Genomic DNA, 17,365 nt, shown 5'->3' with positions numbered 1-17,365 from the left:
ACACCAAAGCAAAGCAATAAAAAATAACCCCCAAAAAAAAAGTTTTTATTTCACAAGGTGATGTATTAGTTCTTCATCTTCTGCTGCCACCATGTAGGTCACTATGACATCAAATCCAGTGATGTGCAATTGTACCACCTACCAGGTCACACGACTTCATTACATAGCAAGTATCAAACTGAGGACTACTGTCATAAACTAAGACCAAAAAAACTACAGATAATTGCAATAAACTCAGCTAATTGTATTAAAGTTAATGTGCTCTTGCTTCCTCCTCTCACAATGATGGGGGGTAGTGAAATCAAATCTGCATTTTCTTGTAGTGCATCTGTTCATAGGCATCTACCTAGATTCAACAAGAATGAGCAATATTTTCAAACTGTATTTGCAATGACAAACCAAAGCAGTATGGTACATTAGCATAATGAAATTTCATGCTGACTGGAGGCATCACCCAGTGAAAAAATGTCCTACTGGAACAAACTTCACTTCAACATCAGCAACAATCAAAACAGGTACCATCATCGGAAGAAGTAACAAATGAAAAACAAGTGGAGCTGGCAAAGGAATTATATAAGTACTTCATCGGCATAATTGGTATGAGTGAAACAAAGAAGATAAAAACAGGCAAGGTTCCTTTCTTCTAAATAAAAGCAGATATATTCAGGCTATAATGATCAGGAAAATGAAGCAGCTATAATATAACTAAACATGAAGATAATCTTGAATGGCAAGCGATATCAGGTGATCATTTGGAAAACATTGGAATAAAGGATTGAACAATGGGACTTATTAGCGCCTATAATCCCACAAAAGTTTCTTATAACAAAGAAGTGGAAAATGTAAGCATTAGAAAATGCAGCTGACATGCAGAATAAAAGAAACGATGGTCCTTGTTGGTAATCTAAAGAGCAGAATGAAAATAACTACTGGACAAAAATGTTTTCAGAAAATTTGGAGAAAAGAGCAAAATTGTAAAGTAGATGCCCTCCCTCAATGAGTCCTTGGACTCCATGGAGTGTCACGTGAAAATAATAATATAATATAAAAATATTCCAGATAAATTTTAGATTTATCTGGAATGAAGACAGGCAGCTGAAGCACAGATATTCAACCAAAAATGTTAAAATATGGAAGTATAAACGTTTCACAATGGCTGCACTGAATAATTCAGAAAGCCTGACCAGAAAGTCAAATTCCAGATGATCAGAGTAAAGCACTTGTTCTGAGTAAGATTTAAGCAATCATACTGGAGAAAGGAAGGGGGGGGGTAGTCTAAAAAAATTGTGTCAGAAATCAGAGTTTTCACTTGATAACACAGTTAAGAAACCATGGAAATATAATAAAGATCTGTATATATATATATATATATATATATATATATATATATATGTAGGAAGTATTTTTACCTTGGGTATAAATATGTTAAAGATACCAAGTAATTTAAAACCTGGTTTTACTCCATTTCCCAAGTAAACAAACAGACTAAAAGTCAAGTTTGCGCCTGCAATTGATGCAAGTCTATCTGATCCCACAGGTAGTGCAGGATCAGGGCAACTCGTGGCAAAGGTGGAACAAGCTCCGATCACTAATCTTAATATTTACCCTTAATGCCAAAACACATCTCCAAGAAGGGGATATATGATGTTTTGTATTAAAGGCAAGGGGCCACTACCCAGACCGGTTTCGACCTTTATTGAGGTCTCGTCAGTGGGAGCTAGGCTAGAAATACCAAGATTTAGTCATACCGAGCTTGTAAGTATTTCGCCAAAACAAGTTACCATAAGGTGTTTTAACCTTATTAAATAAAAATCTCTGGAGGAGATATAAATGTAGGAAGTATTTTTACCTTGGGTATAAATATGTTAAAGATACCAAGTAATTTAAAACCTGGTTTTACTCCATTTCCCAAGTAAACAAACAGACTAAAAGTCAAGTTTGCGCCTGCAATTGATGCAAGTCTATCTGATCCCACAGGTAGTGCAGGATCAGGGCAACTCGTGGCAAAGGTGGAACAAGCTCCGATCACTAATCTTAATATTTACCCTTAATGCCAAAACACATCTCCAAGAAGGGGATATATGATGTTTTGTATTAAAGGCAAGGGGCCACTACCCAGACCGGTTTCGACCTTTATTGAGGTCTCGTCAGTGGGAGCTAGGCTAGAAATACCAAGATTTAGTCATACCGAGCTTGTAAGTATTTCGCTTATATATCCCCTTCTTGGAGATGTGTTTTGGATCAGATAGACTTGCATCAATTGCAGGCGCAAACTTGACTTTTAGTCTGTTTGTTTACTTGGGAAATGGAGTAAAACCAGGTTTTAAATTACTTGGTATCTTTAACATATTTATACCCAAGGTAAAAATACTTCCTACATTTATATCTCCTCCAGAGATTTTTATTTAATAAGGTTAAAACACCTTATGGTAACTTGTTTTGGCGAAATACTTACAAGCTCGGTATGACTAAATCTTGGTATTTCTAGCCTAGCTCCCACTGACGAGACCTCAATAAAGGTCGAAACCGGTCTGGGTAGTGGCCCCTTGCCTTTAATACAAAACATCATATATCCCCTTCTTGGAGATGTGTTTTGGCATTAAGGGTAAATATTAAGATTAGTGATCGGAGCTTGTTCCACCTTTGCCACGAGTTGCCCTGATCCTGCACTACCTGTGGGATCAGATAGACTTGCATCAATTGCAGGCGCAAACTTGACTTTTAGTCTGTTTGTTTACTTGGGAAATGGAGTAAAACCAGGTTTTAAATTACTTGGTATCTTTAACATACATATATATATATATATATATATATATATATAAAGAGCCAATAGGCTTTCAGCAATATAAGTCATTTCGGCAGAATTAATAATCTGTATTTAAGTTTAGTATCTTAAAAAAAAAAAAAAAAAAGTGTGACAAGGTACCAAGAGAAAGCGCTTCAAAATGCTACAATCATATAGTATAAATGGGACACTATATCAAAAAATATAGTCTGTTTACAAGAAAATATTTTTCCTTTCTAAAAATGAAAAAGTCATTTTGTCAGGTTTGAAGTAAAATCAGGTATGGGAAAAGGGTGCACACTATTTCCAATGTTATTCAATGTATCTATATGGATCACATTATGAAGGAAATGAGGTATTAAGCCTGATATCAAAGGTGGATTAATCTCAGTACTTTCCTTTATGCAGACATTATATGTCCAGTAGAAGTCTGCAGACTTGTACTATATTGAATAACTGCAGTAAAAATTTGGTATGAAAATCAGCAATAAAGACAAATACTATGAAAATAATATAAATTGAAAACATCAGCTGCATCCAGAATAGGAAAACTATAAAACAAGTAAACCATTTCAGCTATTTAGGTACAATTTTTTTAGATTCCCAATTAAATATGGAAATAAAATAAGTGTAGCTAGTGCTGTGGGGAGTCAAATAAACAAATTTATATAGAATAAGGAAAGTTAATCAGGGTTCAAACCAATTTTAACTCGTGGATCTGAGAGATGGATAAAAAGAAACTGGCTGATGAAAAACTAGAGACCACAGATAAAATTCAGAGAGTGAAGAGATAGAATCAATTGCACATTACTTAAAAATTAAGTTATTAGGAAGGAACTTGACATTGATAACTAATTAAGGTGGTATAGTCATTTAAACAGAATGGAAAAGGAAAGGTTAGCAAAAGAAGTATTTTTTGCCAGGATGACAAGAAAAAAGATCCAGAAGAAAACCAAAATCTGAGTGGATTGACACAGAAGGTGGCTTTGGAGACTAAATAAGATACAGCAACTCTGGAGTCCTGACATAAATTATTCTGGAGGAAAATTGTCAGTAAGTAGTTAGTAATGGTGTAAAATGGTCTGCATGGTTAGCTGAGTGGCAATGTGCTTCGCAACCATATGCCCGGGAAAGGAGTGTCTTGCGTTCGATTCCCGTCACTGACGTGAGGAGCTTAAGGATCTTCCTCAGACAGACAAGTTAGCTGGTCTTGGGTGCGGACCGCAGGATTTTTCTCCCCAGTTTATTTGGGGTTTTTCTTCCCGCAAGCAGGCAAACCAGCCCAGTGAACACACTTCTATAGACATAGGCTACCTCCAGGAATAAGGAGTAACCAACCTATTCCGTAGGATTTCGGTTTCGAACTACATGGTAAAAAAGTGCAAGTCTACGCGTGTGCATAAATCAGGAGAAGTACTATTATAATATCTAGTAGACCCCCTGGAGGTACATACCAGGAATTTGAAAACTAACTGTTTTAAAATTCCTTTATTTCAAACAAAATGACCAACATGAATTAAGGTTCCTTTTCCTTCTTGGAAAGTCTTTCAACTATGTATAGAAATGTCTTACTTCCTATTTAAAACACTTGCTAGTAACACAAATGCTATACATATTTTAAAAATTTATGACCTCCTCTTATCTCATTCTTTCCCAATAGTTGTTTTCTACCTCATCTCCAAAAGCTTCTCTTCTTTGATACCACAATTTTTTGTCAACAGCTGCTCTCCTTCATTCACTATATGCTCCTCTTTCCAAAATATGTCACTTTCACACAAGCAAACATTTGCTTGTTTGATGCGATGGCATATGTCTTACTCAAGCATGTCTGAAAGCAATGAAGTTGTTGGTTTGTTGTAATGAGGTACCTGCAGAAGATGCATCAAGCTTTCTTTTGGGCTTCCATAGATGGTTTGCAATGTGTTCAGCCACAGTTTAGAGAAAGCGGAAACTGACAAACTATTTTCGGAATTGCAGTTGTGGAAACTTTGTATTATACACTGTCATATGATTCAATGCATCACTAATAGAACTGACCATTGCAGAAATTAATTCTTCTAAGGAAGAGAAGGTGAGGCAATTGGCTTGCTTGATTTTCCATCATATCTGATTTAGAACATGGTTGCCCGTGGAAAAAAGTGGATATAACAACAAAATGATCACTCCCAAATAAGTTCTGTTTCTCACTTAAACAGGGGGGAAGAAGGAGGGGATGAGCAGACAGTTAAGTTAATAGTAGTGAATGTTCGAGTAGGCATGAAGAAGGTGTTACTCCTTATGATTAGAAGGAAAAATTATTATTGTGGAGCATGTGCTCTACAGCTTTAACGTTGTAGGATAGTGCCCTACAACATTCTGTAGGGCACTACCCCTACAGAACGTTGTGTTAATTTAAATTCCCCATTAAGAGTAAACAGGGATGGTAATACAAGATAACATCGAGGACATCCTGAGAGATCCATAGCAGGTGGCAAATACGTGCAGCAGACAATTATATGAGATACAACAGTTGGATGGCAATTGCCTCTACAGTTTTATTCAGTAGGAATTGATGGAAAGCTGTAAGTTTGATCATGCCATCTCAAGTAATTGAATTGTAGACAATGTTTTGAAAAACAGATATCAGGAGGAAACAGCTCATCAATAAGCTCTAGGACTTCATCTACAGAACATTGGTCAACAAAAAAACAATATCTAGACTAGCTAGAATGTCCAATGGCACAAGGGAAGTTTTTTCAGATAGTTCCCAGACATGTGCAGTTCTTTATGAAGGACACCATGTGTCTGATATGGTTCTTTGCAAGTGGTATCAGTTCATTTACATATTATTTACCCAAGCATCTTTCTAATCTACGAGGATGGTCTGAAAAGTTCTCGGCTTGGCCACAGATGGCAACACTATCGGCAAGATTCTTTTTTCTAAGTTGGTACATCTGTCATAAGCATCCATGTGAAATTGCAAGTCATTCTATCACGTAGTTTGTTAGCAATCCCCCAATTAGTGTGCATAATGCGTTCTTTAAAACAGGCTCATTAATCGAAAATGCACTAATTGAATATAATAACCTTGAGAAAAAGTATAATTTGTTCCTCAAATTTCTTTTTTGAACCTTAATTTTTTTATAAAAGAATTAAGGTATGTCTCAGGGTCTAGTTAAAGGAAAACCATGAAGCTGAAAGACAATAAAACATATTCAGAATATAAATTTTATTATTCTATTTCTTAACAAAGAATTGAGCTAACGTAGTTTGGCGGGCATTTTGTTTCTTTTTTCATACAACTGATGGTATGGCCCTATTGCCTCTTCTACTCTTCTGCAAATTTTACTGCTTCTCTCTTCATCAGGGTCAGCTTCTAAGCATTGCTGCTTAAAAACTTTGATTGTACGAAAATTAGTTTCAAATTGTTTCTGTGAAATCTCTTTTGGCTGACTATCAGTGGTTAAATTTTCTTCATATTCTTCGGGGTCTTCCTGCTGTGCATCTAAATTTAGCAAGTCGGAATCACTCAATTATTCAGAATGAGATTTAATCGACTCTTGGACGTTATCACTGAAGGGGAGAAAGAAATGAAGTACGTACGAATTGGTCGCCAACACATGAAATCACATGCTTTATAGATAAAATTTTCCAACTGTTATACAAGCAAAACAGTTACCACTTGAAAAACTACAATGATCATAAAAGAGAAGTTAATTTTCCGACGTGTAATAATAAACAACTCATCCCAGAAGATTGATTGATTACCAAATTATTGGAATGGATTCTCCTTTTTGTGACATGCGCAAAAGTGTCGAAGGGTCTTGAATCTGTGGACGTACTCTATAGCAGACGACATAAATTTTGGCGGTAAAAATTTGAAACATAGTGTACATGGAAGTAGTGTAGTATGCCACTAAAAATAACTTTGTAAAATGTTTTAAATCGGTAACTAAATTATTTCATTCTGGCGAGTGATTTTTTTTAAAATAGTTAGCCATAAAATGTATAGATAGAAATTTTTTAAAATTTGTAACATTTATTTTTAAGATGTATATAGAAGCACTAATCAAATTTTAGAGACACACTAATCGAATGAGTATCGAAAAAAAATAACGCACTAATCGGGGGATTACTGTACTTGTAGTTTGTTTTGTCTGAAGCAAAAGTGTTGTCTGTATCCCCTGAAATGGAAAAAATTGAGTATTGTGCAATTATAAAATTCTCTGTAAAAGAAGGTTTAATGACAAAAGAAATTCATTCGAAGTTCATAAACGTTTACGGTCACTCTTCTCCTTCGTTTGACAATTAAGAAATGGGCTGCCGAGTTTAAACGTGGCCATACCAGCCTTGAAGATGATCCATGTGAAGGACATACAAAAGTGTAACATCACCAGAAATCGTTGATCAAGTGCACGATATGGTATTGGATGACCAGTGAGTCAAAGTGCATGAAATTGCCGAGACCATAGGCATTTCAAAAGAACGTGTAGGATATGTTTTGCATGAAGAATTGCAAATGAAAAAGCTTTGCGCAAGATGGGTGCCATGCTTGCTCACAGCAGATCAAAAATGCACTCAATGAAAATCTCCGAGCAGTGCTTGGGGTGTTTTAACAAGAATAAAACTGATTTTGTGCATCAATTTATTAATATGGATGGGACTTGGATTCACCAGAATCCAAACAGCAGTCAAAACAGTAGACAGAAGCCAGTTATTCAGCACCAAAGAAGAAAAAGTCAGTTCCATCAGCAGGAAAGGTCAAGGCATTGGTGTTTTGGGATGATAAAGGCATTTTGTTTATTATTTATCTTGAAAAGGGTAAAACAATAACCGGGGAATATTATTCCAATCTTTTAACCATACTAGACGAAAAAATTCATGAGAAAAGACCTGGTTTGTAGAAGAAAAAAATCATCTTTCATCAGGACAATGCACATGCCCACAAAGGTGTTTTGGCAATGGGAAAATTCAGGGATCCGCACTATGAATTGTTTGAACATCACCCTATTCTCCAGATTTGACTCCCTCTGACTTCTGTCTCCTCCCAAAACTAACACTTCCTCGCTGGTCAGCATTTTTCTTCTAATCAAGAGGTGATTGCAGCTGTAGAGGGGTATATTGCAGCTCTTACTGAGAACCACTACAGGGACGGAATAATGGCACTGAATCATCGCTGGAATAAATGTATTAGTCTTAAGGGAGATTATGTTGAAAAATAAAAATAATTTCGAAATTATAAATTCATTTTTTCATTGTTAGGCCGAGAACTTTTCAGATCACCCTCTTATTAAAGAACCACATCAGAAACAATGACTCCTTTCATAAAGAACTCTGCACACTTTAACCAAAAACTATCTGAAATTTACATTCTGATGAGTACAAGGATAGCAACTTCTGTGAGCAGGTCCATCTCCTATCCTGTCCTCACGAATGACAGGTACATTTTGTAATGCCAGATCATCACTGGGCTTCCTTTAGTTTTATCTACAGGAAGCAAGTAAAACTGCGCATTGGTTTCTTTTTACATTTTTTACCTGCACATTGGTTCACACGTCTGCAAGATAGTCTTCATGTTGTTGATTTTGATGGAATCCATGACAGATGTTTTCAACATTTTTGGTGTCATCTGATTTCTGATGTTGTCAAGTCTTGTTTTCATTAGCTATGATTTTTTTTCAATTTGAAGAACTGTGAATGGCTAGTATCCATCATTTCTTCATCATCAGGAAAAATATCCAAGACATCAAAATGGACTCCCCTCTAGGGCACTAGGTATATATATTAATTGATTCATCTTCTTGTGGGGGGGGGGAGACATCAATCCCATCTATTAATGGGTGTGGAGCAATGTCCTTGATTCTAAGCAGTGCATGTTCCATTATTTTTTTTCCACTAGTGGATTTTTATGTAGTGAGCCCATATCAATTTTTCTCTTTGATATGCTCTAAAGAGACAGTAAGCACATCATACTATTCAGGGATGTTGTAGTGAAAAGGAAAGACTGACATATGGATTAATGTTCCTGTTCACACTTTCTTTAGAGTTGTCTTCTCAGCATAAGAGGCTTTACAAGATGATGTTGCTACTTGTGTGGTATAGACCTCTTTGCCTCCTGACAGAGAATGCTCTGCACAGTCTTAATTTTTTGTATCTCATTTTCATCCTTCCACTTTTGGCATGCTTAGGAGTAAGCTGGGTGATCTTCCTCACAATTGGGACATTTCACTGTTTTGGACTTAATCTTTGCTCTCATGATCTTTACTGCCACATGGAAAGCAGAGATACAAAACAGTGTGAAAAGAGAATGACCATAGCTTTGACATTTAAAGCAATGTGAAGGGTTTTGAATGTAGAGCCTTACTGGGCAGTTGAGATAACCTGATTTGAGATATTTGTGCTTTTGGTGTGTTGAATGTAAGGATTATGTTCCTGGTGAGAACCAGGTGCCCATCCCTAAGTATGAGAATTCTCCTTATAGCTTTATGATTCTCTGTCCTTCGGAGTAGATCGTATCACAACATCAAGGATGTCCGACTCCAACATTGAGCCTCTAAAAAAAAATTAACTTTTATTGGAAAGTGACCATGATTGGTATTCCTGAAACATCTGTTAGGGAAATACAAACCACCCCTTTGCTAGGTTCGAAAGCTGCGAATTTGACCACTCCATCTCAAGTAATTGAAATGTAGACAATGTTTGAAAAACAGAGATATCAGGAGGAAACAGCTCATCAATAAGCTCTAGGACTTCATCTACAGAATATTGGTAAACAAAGAAACAATATCTAGACTAGCTAGAATGTTCAATGGCACAATGCAAGTTTCAGATAGTTTCCAGACATCTGCAGAGTTCTTTATGAAGGACTCCATGTGTCTGACATGGTTCTTTGCAGATGGTATCAGTTCATTTACATATCATTTACCCAAGCATCTTTCTAATCTATTAAAGAACCACATCAGACACACTTGACTCCTTTCATAAAGAACTCTGCACACTTTAACCAAAAACTGAAATTTCCATTCTGCCAATGAACATTCAAGCTAGTCTAGATATTGTTTCTTTGTTCCATAGTCCTGTAGACAAAGTCCCAGAGCTTATTGCTAAGAGATATCAGGAGGAAACAGACCAACTTTTCAAAATATTGTCTACACTCCAATTACTTCAAATGGAATGGTCAAACTTACACACAGCTTGACATAGCAATGGGTAGCCCCCTGTATCCACCCTGTGCCAATCTATTTCTGGAAAGTTTCAAAATGTTTCCTAATGTCAACAAACCATAAACTTTCAATCTGGTGGAGATATGTTGATGGCATTCATCATCTGGAAGAAGGAACCATCAGATTTACAAGATTTCCTTTCTTCTATCAGCTCATTCCACCATAAAACAAAAATTAACTCTGGAACTAGAAAGTGAGGAAAAACTGCCCTTCCTAGATGGTCTAATTACCAAAAATGATTAAAAAGCCATTTCACTTGGTGTATATTGCACGCCTACTCAAAGATTATTACTGATATTCTTCTTTATACCAAGCATCACAAAAACTAAATATTCATATGCTCAAAAAAGAAAGTGGGCAGTCCGTCATAAGAGATGAAGAAAAACTTAACTACCCAACTACTTGTTCACAATAGATATTCACAGAAACTCTTAACTCGTACATAAATGAGTAGTTTCTAATCCTGCTCCCAGCAAAATCCTGACAACATTCACTGGAGGAATTCAATTTCCATTCCTTACTTTCTATATGGTTGCTAGTCTTCTCTGAGCTCATGACATCAGGGTGGCATTCAAGCTTATTTTGACTATGCAATGTTTACTCAATTCTCCTGAAGAACATAACCCCTACAAACATTCTGGGATATATAATATCCCATGCTCTTATGACCTTTCTTACATAGGCCAGACATTATCAAGAAGTTTTGAAATAAGATAGAACATACATTAGAAGCAACAATAGAGAAGACAACTCAGGCTTGGCTTTTCAGTTTTCCTATATGCACTACAACATTGAGTAGAATATGAAGATAACTTTACTACTTGCAACATAAAGAATCTACTATAATATTCTTTTTACATGGGACACACTTAATAAGCATCAAGGATTAATCCTGTATGATATTTGGAAAATTAAAAGATCTTCTCAGATCTTTCCAGACTTCAACTTTTCAGCCAATTATCTTATTAAATGCTGTAAAATAGTTAAGTCATGCCATCTTCTATGTTCCATTAGGTTTCTGTTAGTTTATATTGTAACAGTTCCTATACAGCTTGTTTTAGTAATGTTATAGTTTGTTTTGCCTTCACTGTATTTTTATGCATTTTTTACCCATAAGAAGCCAAGTTTTAGTGGCCAAACTAACATGGTTCATTATCCACAACGAAATAAAATCCAATTTTCTTTCTAATAAGTGAGACCATTGTTACCTCTTGAAATCAGCATCCTATTCATTATAAGCATAAATTGACCTGAAGTTCTGTAATTGGCCTCTAAAGCAGAGTTTCTAACCCTTAGTAAACCACAGTACTAATGTACCATAGGTTTAGAATCTTTTGTGCATAAAATTTATAAATTAACGTAAGTAATTACAATCAGAATGAAAAAAAAAAAAGGTACTTACCTCTTCATCTGAAAAGTCAAATTTGTGTACAATGATGGAATTCACATGGTTATTAGACAATAAGTAGTCTATAAAAAGAAAAATATGATTTTTTTAATTTCTGAAAAATTGATACACAAAAAGTTTACAGATCATATCAAAAATTAGTATGACAGTTAAAAACATGATTATTTTTAGCCCTAGTGAAACATTTTTCTACATTTCATGAAATGCAAAATCAGATTGCTACCCAAGAAAAGAAAAACATACAAGAACAATCAGATCTTTAATTTATATTATAAGCAATTTAAGTTAAATTATTCTGATGTTAATTAACATCAGAATCATTCCTGTATCTAACTGCAGAAATTGCACACAAGCTCAGGAGAATCTTTAAATGTAAATGATGCATTTGTGTAGCAGATCAACCACTATTCAGGATCTACATTTTAAAAATGACAACTACTCTGCCTACAGTGATGCTGAAAGTAGATACATGTCCTCTTATAGTTCAACAGTGTGGAGGACTGTTTCCATTCACCATGATCACACAGATAAGAATATGATGACCATAAGTCACAACAAAAATATCCAAACAAGCAATCACCAAAGTGTTTACAGACATCATCCAAAATTGCATTTGTTCTATGCAATCAAACACCATCCTACTGGGAAACTGTTTCCAAACAAATGGAGACACATGTCAAACACCCATGCCATGGAGAAAAAGGATGCTATCTTCAATAACTAGCTTGTTGAGAGGCTTATACGCTGGTTATACATGATAACTAATAATTAAGGAATTTACAGCGTACACTAGAAATATAAATTAAATAAACTTTAATATATATACTTTCCGATATTTCGGCAAACGTCACATTGCCATCTTCTTGGGAACTTATAAAAATTGGCATCCCTTATCCGCTCCACTAAAGACCAACCACTTCCCCTAGACCTACCTGGTGTATACCAGGTCCCTTGCAGCTGTAAACTGTCCTACTTTGGCCAAACAGACAGGACAGCAAATATCAGAATCTCAGAACACAAGGATTACATCCGATTTTACAAGTACACCAAGTTAACTGTGTTAACAGCTAGTTATCAATAACTAGCTGTTAACACCGTCACTTGAAGAAATTGACCAAACAATTCCTGTCTGAAACAGTCAACCCCAACCAGTTTGTAAACTCTAAAGTAACAGCATCTCCACTAATGTGGCAGTATATAGTACATTCATACCGTTGGTAGGTTAAGGATTTTTTTTCAATTTTTATTGGTTTTATGTATAATTTTTTTTTTTTTTTTTTTAAATCAGGTCTGAAACCCTGCTCTGGAGACCAAACATGGAACGTTCTCAAACCAGTTCAGGCCTCTAATAAGCAGGGCAGTGGTCTCACACCAGGCAATGAAATCCATCTCCCATCTAATGGGTAGGAGATGGATTTCATTGCATTGATGGATTTGATTTGTTGGACATAATACCTATTATTATTTTCAAACTTCTTAACCAAACCTGTTTATCAATGATGTGCTTGAACTCTCCCTGACTTTTAATGTCCTGTGGAAATCACACTGCACTTGCACTACATAATCAGTCAAATTATTTTGCGAGTTCCACTTAATAGGTAGTAAACCTATCATATCAATCTCTAGCCCACAAATGTACTTATCTTGAAACTCTCTTCTAGACATTAATTCTTCAAGCTTCATATTGACAGAACAATTAATTTCAGTTATCTCAAACTGGACAATGAAATTCATCTGCCTAAAGCCATTTACAAACATCTGTGCCCACAGTGAAGTGAAAATTTATGAACTATTGAATGAAACCAATATCCATCCACTCACTCACCTATACAGATAGTGCTCTACAACCAGACAACATTTTCATTATAAACGTGGAGGGCACACTTTTTATACAACAATGATCCTTGTTAAAAATGGTGGCAACACATTCTCCCATTTGTATTGTGCAAACTGACACCAAAATCATGCCTGTAAACTGTACTAATTGATTTTTTGATCATTTGTGCATTTCTTGAAATTCAAATTCCAGAAAACTGATCAATCTACTTTCATTATGTAATCACACAATTACCTTTTTTTTTTATTAGTGATTTCAGCATAACCTGACTTGATAGTCTTGACTTGTTAATAGTCAAACAGAAATGCTTAAAGTAATACCACAATAATCCAAAATGGTTTCCATATGTATCCATTATCACACAAATGACAAGTTGATTATTCTATATATTAATGTTGAAAACTTAGCTCAAAATCTAACAGAAATATGTATATATCTGGTAAAGTACTAAATAAATATAATATTTTCACCATTTTTAAACCACAAACTAGCAACCAATATTCATTCTTCTAACTTCATCTTCAGGCACATTCAAGAGATTTAAAATATCATGTATCTACAAGCAAGTATTTTGGATAGACAAGAATTGTTTAACATTCATCTTAAACAATGCAGAAAATATTACAGCAAATCTGGTGGACTGTTCTTTGGACATTATTATTATACAGTGTCCACATTGGACCTCCCTAGTTTCAAAGAATGGTAAAAAATCGAAATGCAGAAATATGCAAGGTTTGGGTTGTTTAAATGTTCCAGAGATTCTACAAGTTTCAGCCAGAATTTTTTTCCCCAAAAAACTTGCTTTCGATATATGGTCCATACACTTAAGTAGTAGTAACACATTGAAACTAAGGGGGAGGGGGATCCAATGTGAACACCCTGTATTATCATCGGAGACCTCTATAATCACCTAAACCAGCTATCATACCTTCCCTTAAATTCATTCACTACCTCTAAAGGCAAACTATTCTACTCACTAACTGGTCTATGAGAGAAACCTCAGCTCTAAAACCTTTCTTGACTGCAAACAAACTTAACTTCCATGGATGTCCCAGGTTCTCTCCCCACCTTCCATATAATGAAAAATTTCAATATCCTATGATACCCATTCAGAAGTTTGTAGACCTTTATCATATCATCCCTCTTTCTCCTATTAACAGTCTGTAATCCACATATTCACAATCTGTCCTCATAATCCCAATATAATTTTTGTAACTCTTCTTTGCATCCTTTCCACAGCTAATTTATCTCCTTGGAACCCAGAAGACCAAATCTGTGAACAATAGTCCAGGTGCAGTCTTATCAAGACCTTATAAAGAGGCAAAATTACTTCCTTATCCTTACATGTCCAATTTTACTTCAACATCCCAATTATCATCTGAGTTGTATTTTCAACTTTTGCTATGTGACCTATGAACTTCAAATTCCTATCCACCATTGCACCAAGATCCCTAGCCTCATCAGTTTCTTGTAACATAACTCTGCTTATAAAATATACCACTCGAAATCTCATCATGCCAAAGTGCATAACTTTACACTTACTAGCATTAAATTGACAGCCATTTTCATTTGCCCAAACTTTCAACCTATTCACATCATTCTGTAAATGATGGATATCAATTGCATCCCTGATCGCCCTGCCAACCTTCACACTATTGGGAAACAATTGCACATCTCCTGTTAGACCTCACTTAATATCATTAATGTATAGATTGAACAACAATGGCCCAAGGACTGAACCTCTAAGGTACACCATTGGCCACATTAACAACCACTGTATACCACTTTTTTTTTTATATCTGTCTGTCAACCATCCACTTATCCAAGTCAAATCCCATATTCTCCAGTTTAAGCAACAGTCATTTGTGTGGTATCCTATCAAATGCCTTAGCAAAATCCAATATTATCATAGTGTATCCATTCCCTTTATCCAACTGTCGTAACATTGTTATAAAATGAGAAAATTGCTGAAACATGACCTTCCTTTAGCAAACTCACACTGCTCCTTGCAGAGTATAGCTTGTTTGTCTGCCCATTTCTGTATGCAAGTTCTTACTGACTTCACTAAAATCTTCATCATACCAGAGATACTGAGAAGTCGGTAGTTAGACATCGGTTTTTGCACCACCCTTGTACAATGGAACTATCATACATTCCTTCTATTCCTGCGGTATCATTCATGAGCTGAGACTCAAGTTATACAAGCATGTGAAAGGCCTAGCCAATTCAGCTGAACTAATTCCTTTAGCAAAGGAATGTTCTTTGGAATGTGCAATCCAGTTGCGCACGTCCCCTCCCCATGATAGTTCCATTGTACAAGGGTGATTGCAAAAACTGATGTGTTTAACTACCGACCTATCAGTATCTCTGGTGTCATGAAGATTTTAGTGAAGTCAGTAAGAACATGCAATCCAGTGGGGGGGGGGACCATTTCATAAGGTAGAAGAAAGCCGGTTGCTGCACAGATCCAATCAGACGCTGTTCCTGGAAACAGTTTGAATTTTTACAGAATTCAGTTAACTGCAATAGAATTGATGATGCAATCCTACACAAATTTGGGCACACCACCCAATCCTGCTATTAACAGCAATCAAAGAAGATCACCAAGGAAGACCACCATCACAGTAACTGTCCTTGTTCTCAGGGTCATTTCATTCCCAGTCTTTACTGAGTACGTCTATAAAGTGCCTTTGAATGCTAGCTTGAGCTGGGCTGACAAAATACTGGCATATAAATAATTAATTAGGAAGCAAATTATTTTTTAATTCTAGAAACATCAACATGAATTACTACATTGGAAGTGTGAATATATCAAAGATACTTGTCTAAGCATGACAACAAAGTTATAACCAAGACATTCACTATAATAAATTTAGTTTAATCCTTTATCCCAGTGAGAGCAAACAAAGTTTGCGCCTGAAAATATCTTCAGAACTGAATATAGTGTTGTACTATCTTACCAAGGTAAGATAGTACAACAGTACCAAGGTAAGATAGTACAACACTATATTCAGTCCTGAAGATATTTTCAGGCGCAAACTTTGTTTGCTCTCACTGGGATAAAGGATTAAACTAAATTTATTATAGTCTAACCTAGTGAAAAATAAACTTTCAACAAGACATTCACTGCTCCTTCTGTGAATGACCGTGACAATTAATTTACACTCTGCAATTGTCATAGTTGCAGCCTGCATTTTTTGACTTTCCCCACTATTGGAGAGCTTCAAATTTAATACAATGGTTTTTGACTCTTTCATATCCTTTAGTTGCTGCATCTTCAAAGATTTACATCTTTGACAGACCACAGTTCAGGATTTAAAGAGCTTTCTTCCCTATACACTTTTCTTTATCCATGCAGTATATAAATGCATTCAGCTCTCACAGAACAGAATTTTTGCTTAAATGTCACATTTAGGAATGATTTGTGTTCTGGCATCTTAAGAAATAAAAACCTGCTGTAATGCCAATGTTAGTTTTCACTTAAAGAAATGACATCATGCTTTACATGAAATATCAGTGAATATTCTCCTGGAATGGTGAAAGGCTTAGTGCTCAAACAGTGAAACAGAAATATGAATAATCAACACTTTTCAACACACACACACACACGCGCACACACACACAAACCAACATTCCATATCATTTCAAAGATGTTCCATTTTCCTCAAACTATATCACATTAACACCTGCCATAATCATTAAATTGATTACATTGAAAGTGATGTGGTTTTATCCTGTAAAACTGTCACAACATAAGAAGCATTGCATGATCCAGAAGTATTACATAATCCAAGGCTTTCGTCTTTCCAGGCACTACAACCAAAAGTCCAAGTCCATACCAGGATAAGCAGCTGTAAACTTGGGGCTATTGTGCCATTGTAAACACTATATCTAATGCATTATTGTAAACTCCTTATTTATTGCAGCTTTGAAGTACTTATTTCTTTATATCTAATTTACTATTTCTATATCTCTTTAATTTACTTTACTGTATCTCTATTCTTCATTACCCTTATTTAATCCTCCTTTATAACTTTATCTAATCCTTTCATGTACTCTATTAACTTTATTCTCTTTGCTCTACCTTCAGTATTCTTTATTTATACCGGAGATCTCTAGAAATCTATTTTTTT

The 17,365-nt window shown here is 35.5% G+C and overlaps 1 protein-coding gene across 3 annotated transcripts in view; it reads right to left on the bottom strand.

The window, feature by feature from the left end:
* Nucleotides 1-17,365, bottom strand: part of ema (C-type lectin domain containing ema) — a 335,572-nt gene that overhangs the window by 288,611 nt on the left and 29,596 nt on the right. For all 3 annotated transcript variants that reach the window (XM_090407474.1, XM_090407476.1, XM_090407475.1), the window contains exon 4: nt 11,390-11,457. In XM_090407474.1, the coding sequence (XP_090263600.1) occupies nt 11,390-11,457 (68 nt within the window). The remainder of the gene's footprint in view (nt 1-11,389; nt 11,458-17,365) is intronic.

Source organism: Typopeltis vanoorti, chromosome 17 (genome assembly GCF_054136105.1).
Source record: "Typopeltis vanoorti isolate ZY-2024b chromosome 17, IOZ_Tvanoo_1.0, whole genome shotgun sequence".
NCBI classification, from domain to species: domain Eukaryota; kingdom Metazoa; phylum Arthropoda; class Arachnida; order Uropygi; family Thelyphonidae; genus Typopeltis; species Typopeltis vanoorti.
Note: the sequence above shows the minus strand (reverse complement) of the source record. Positions and strands in the feature narration are given on the sequence as shown.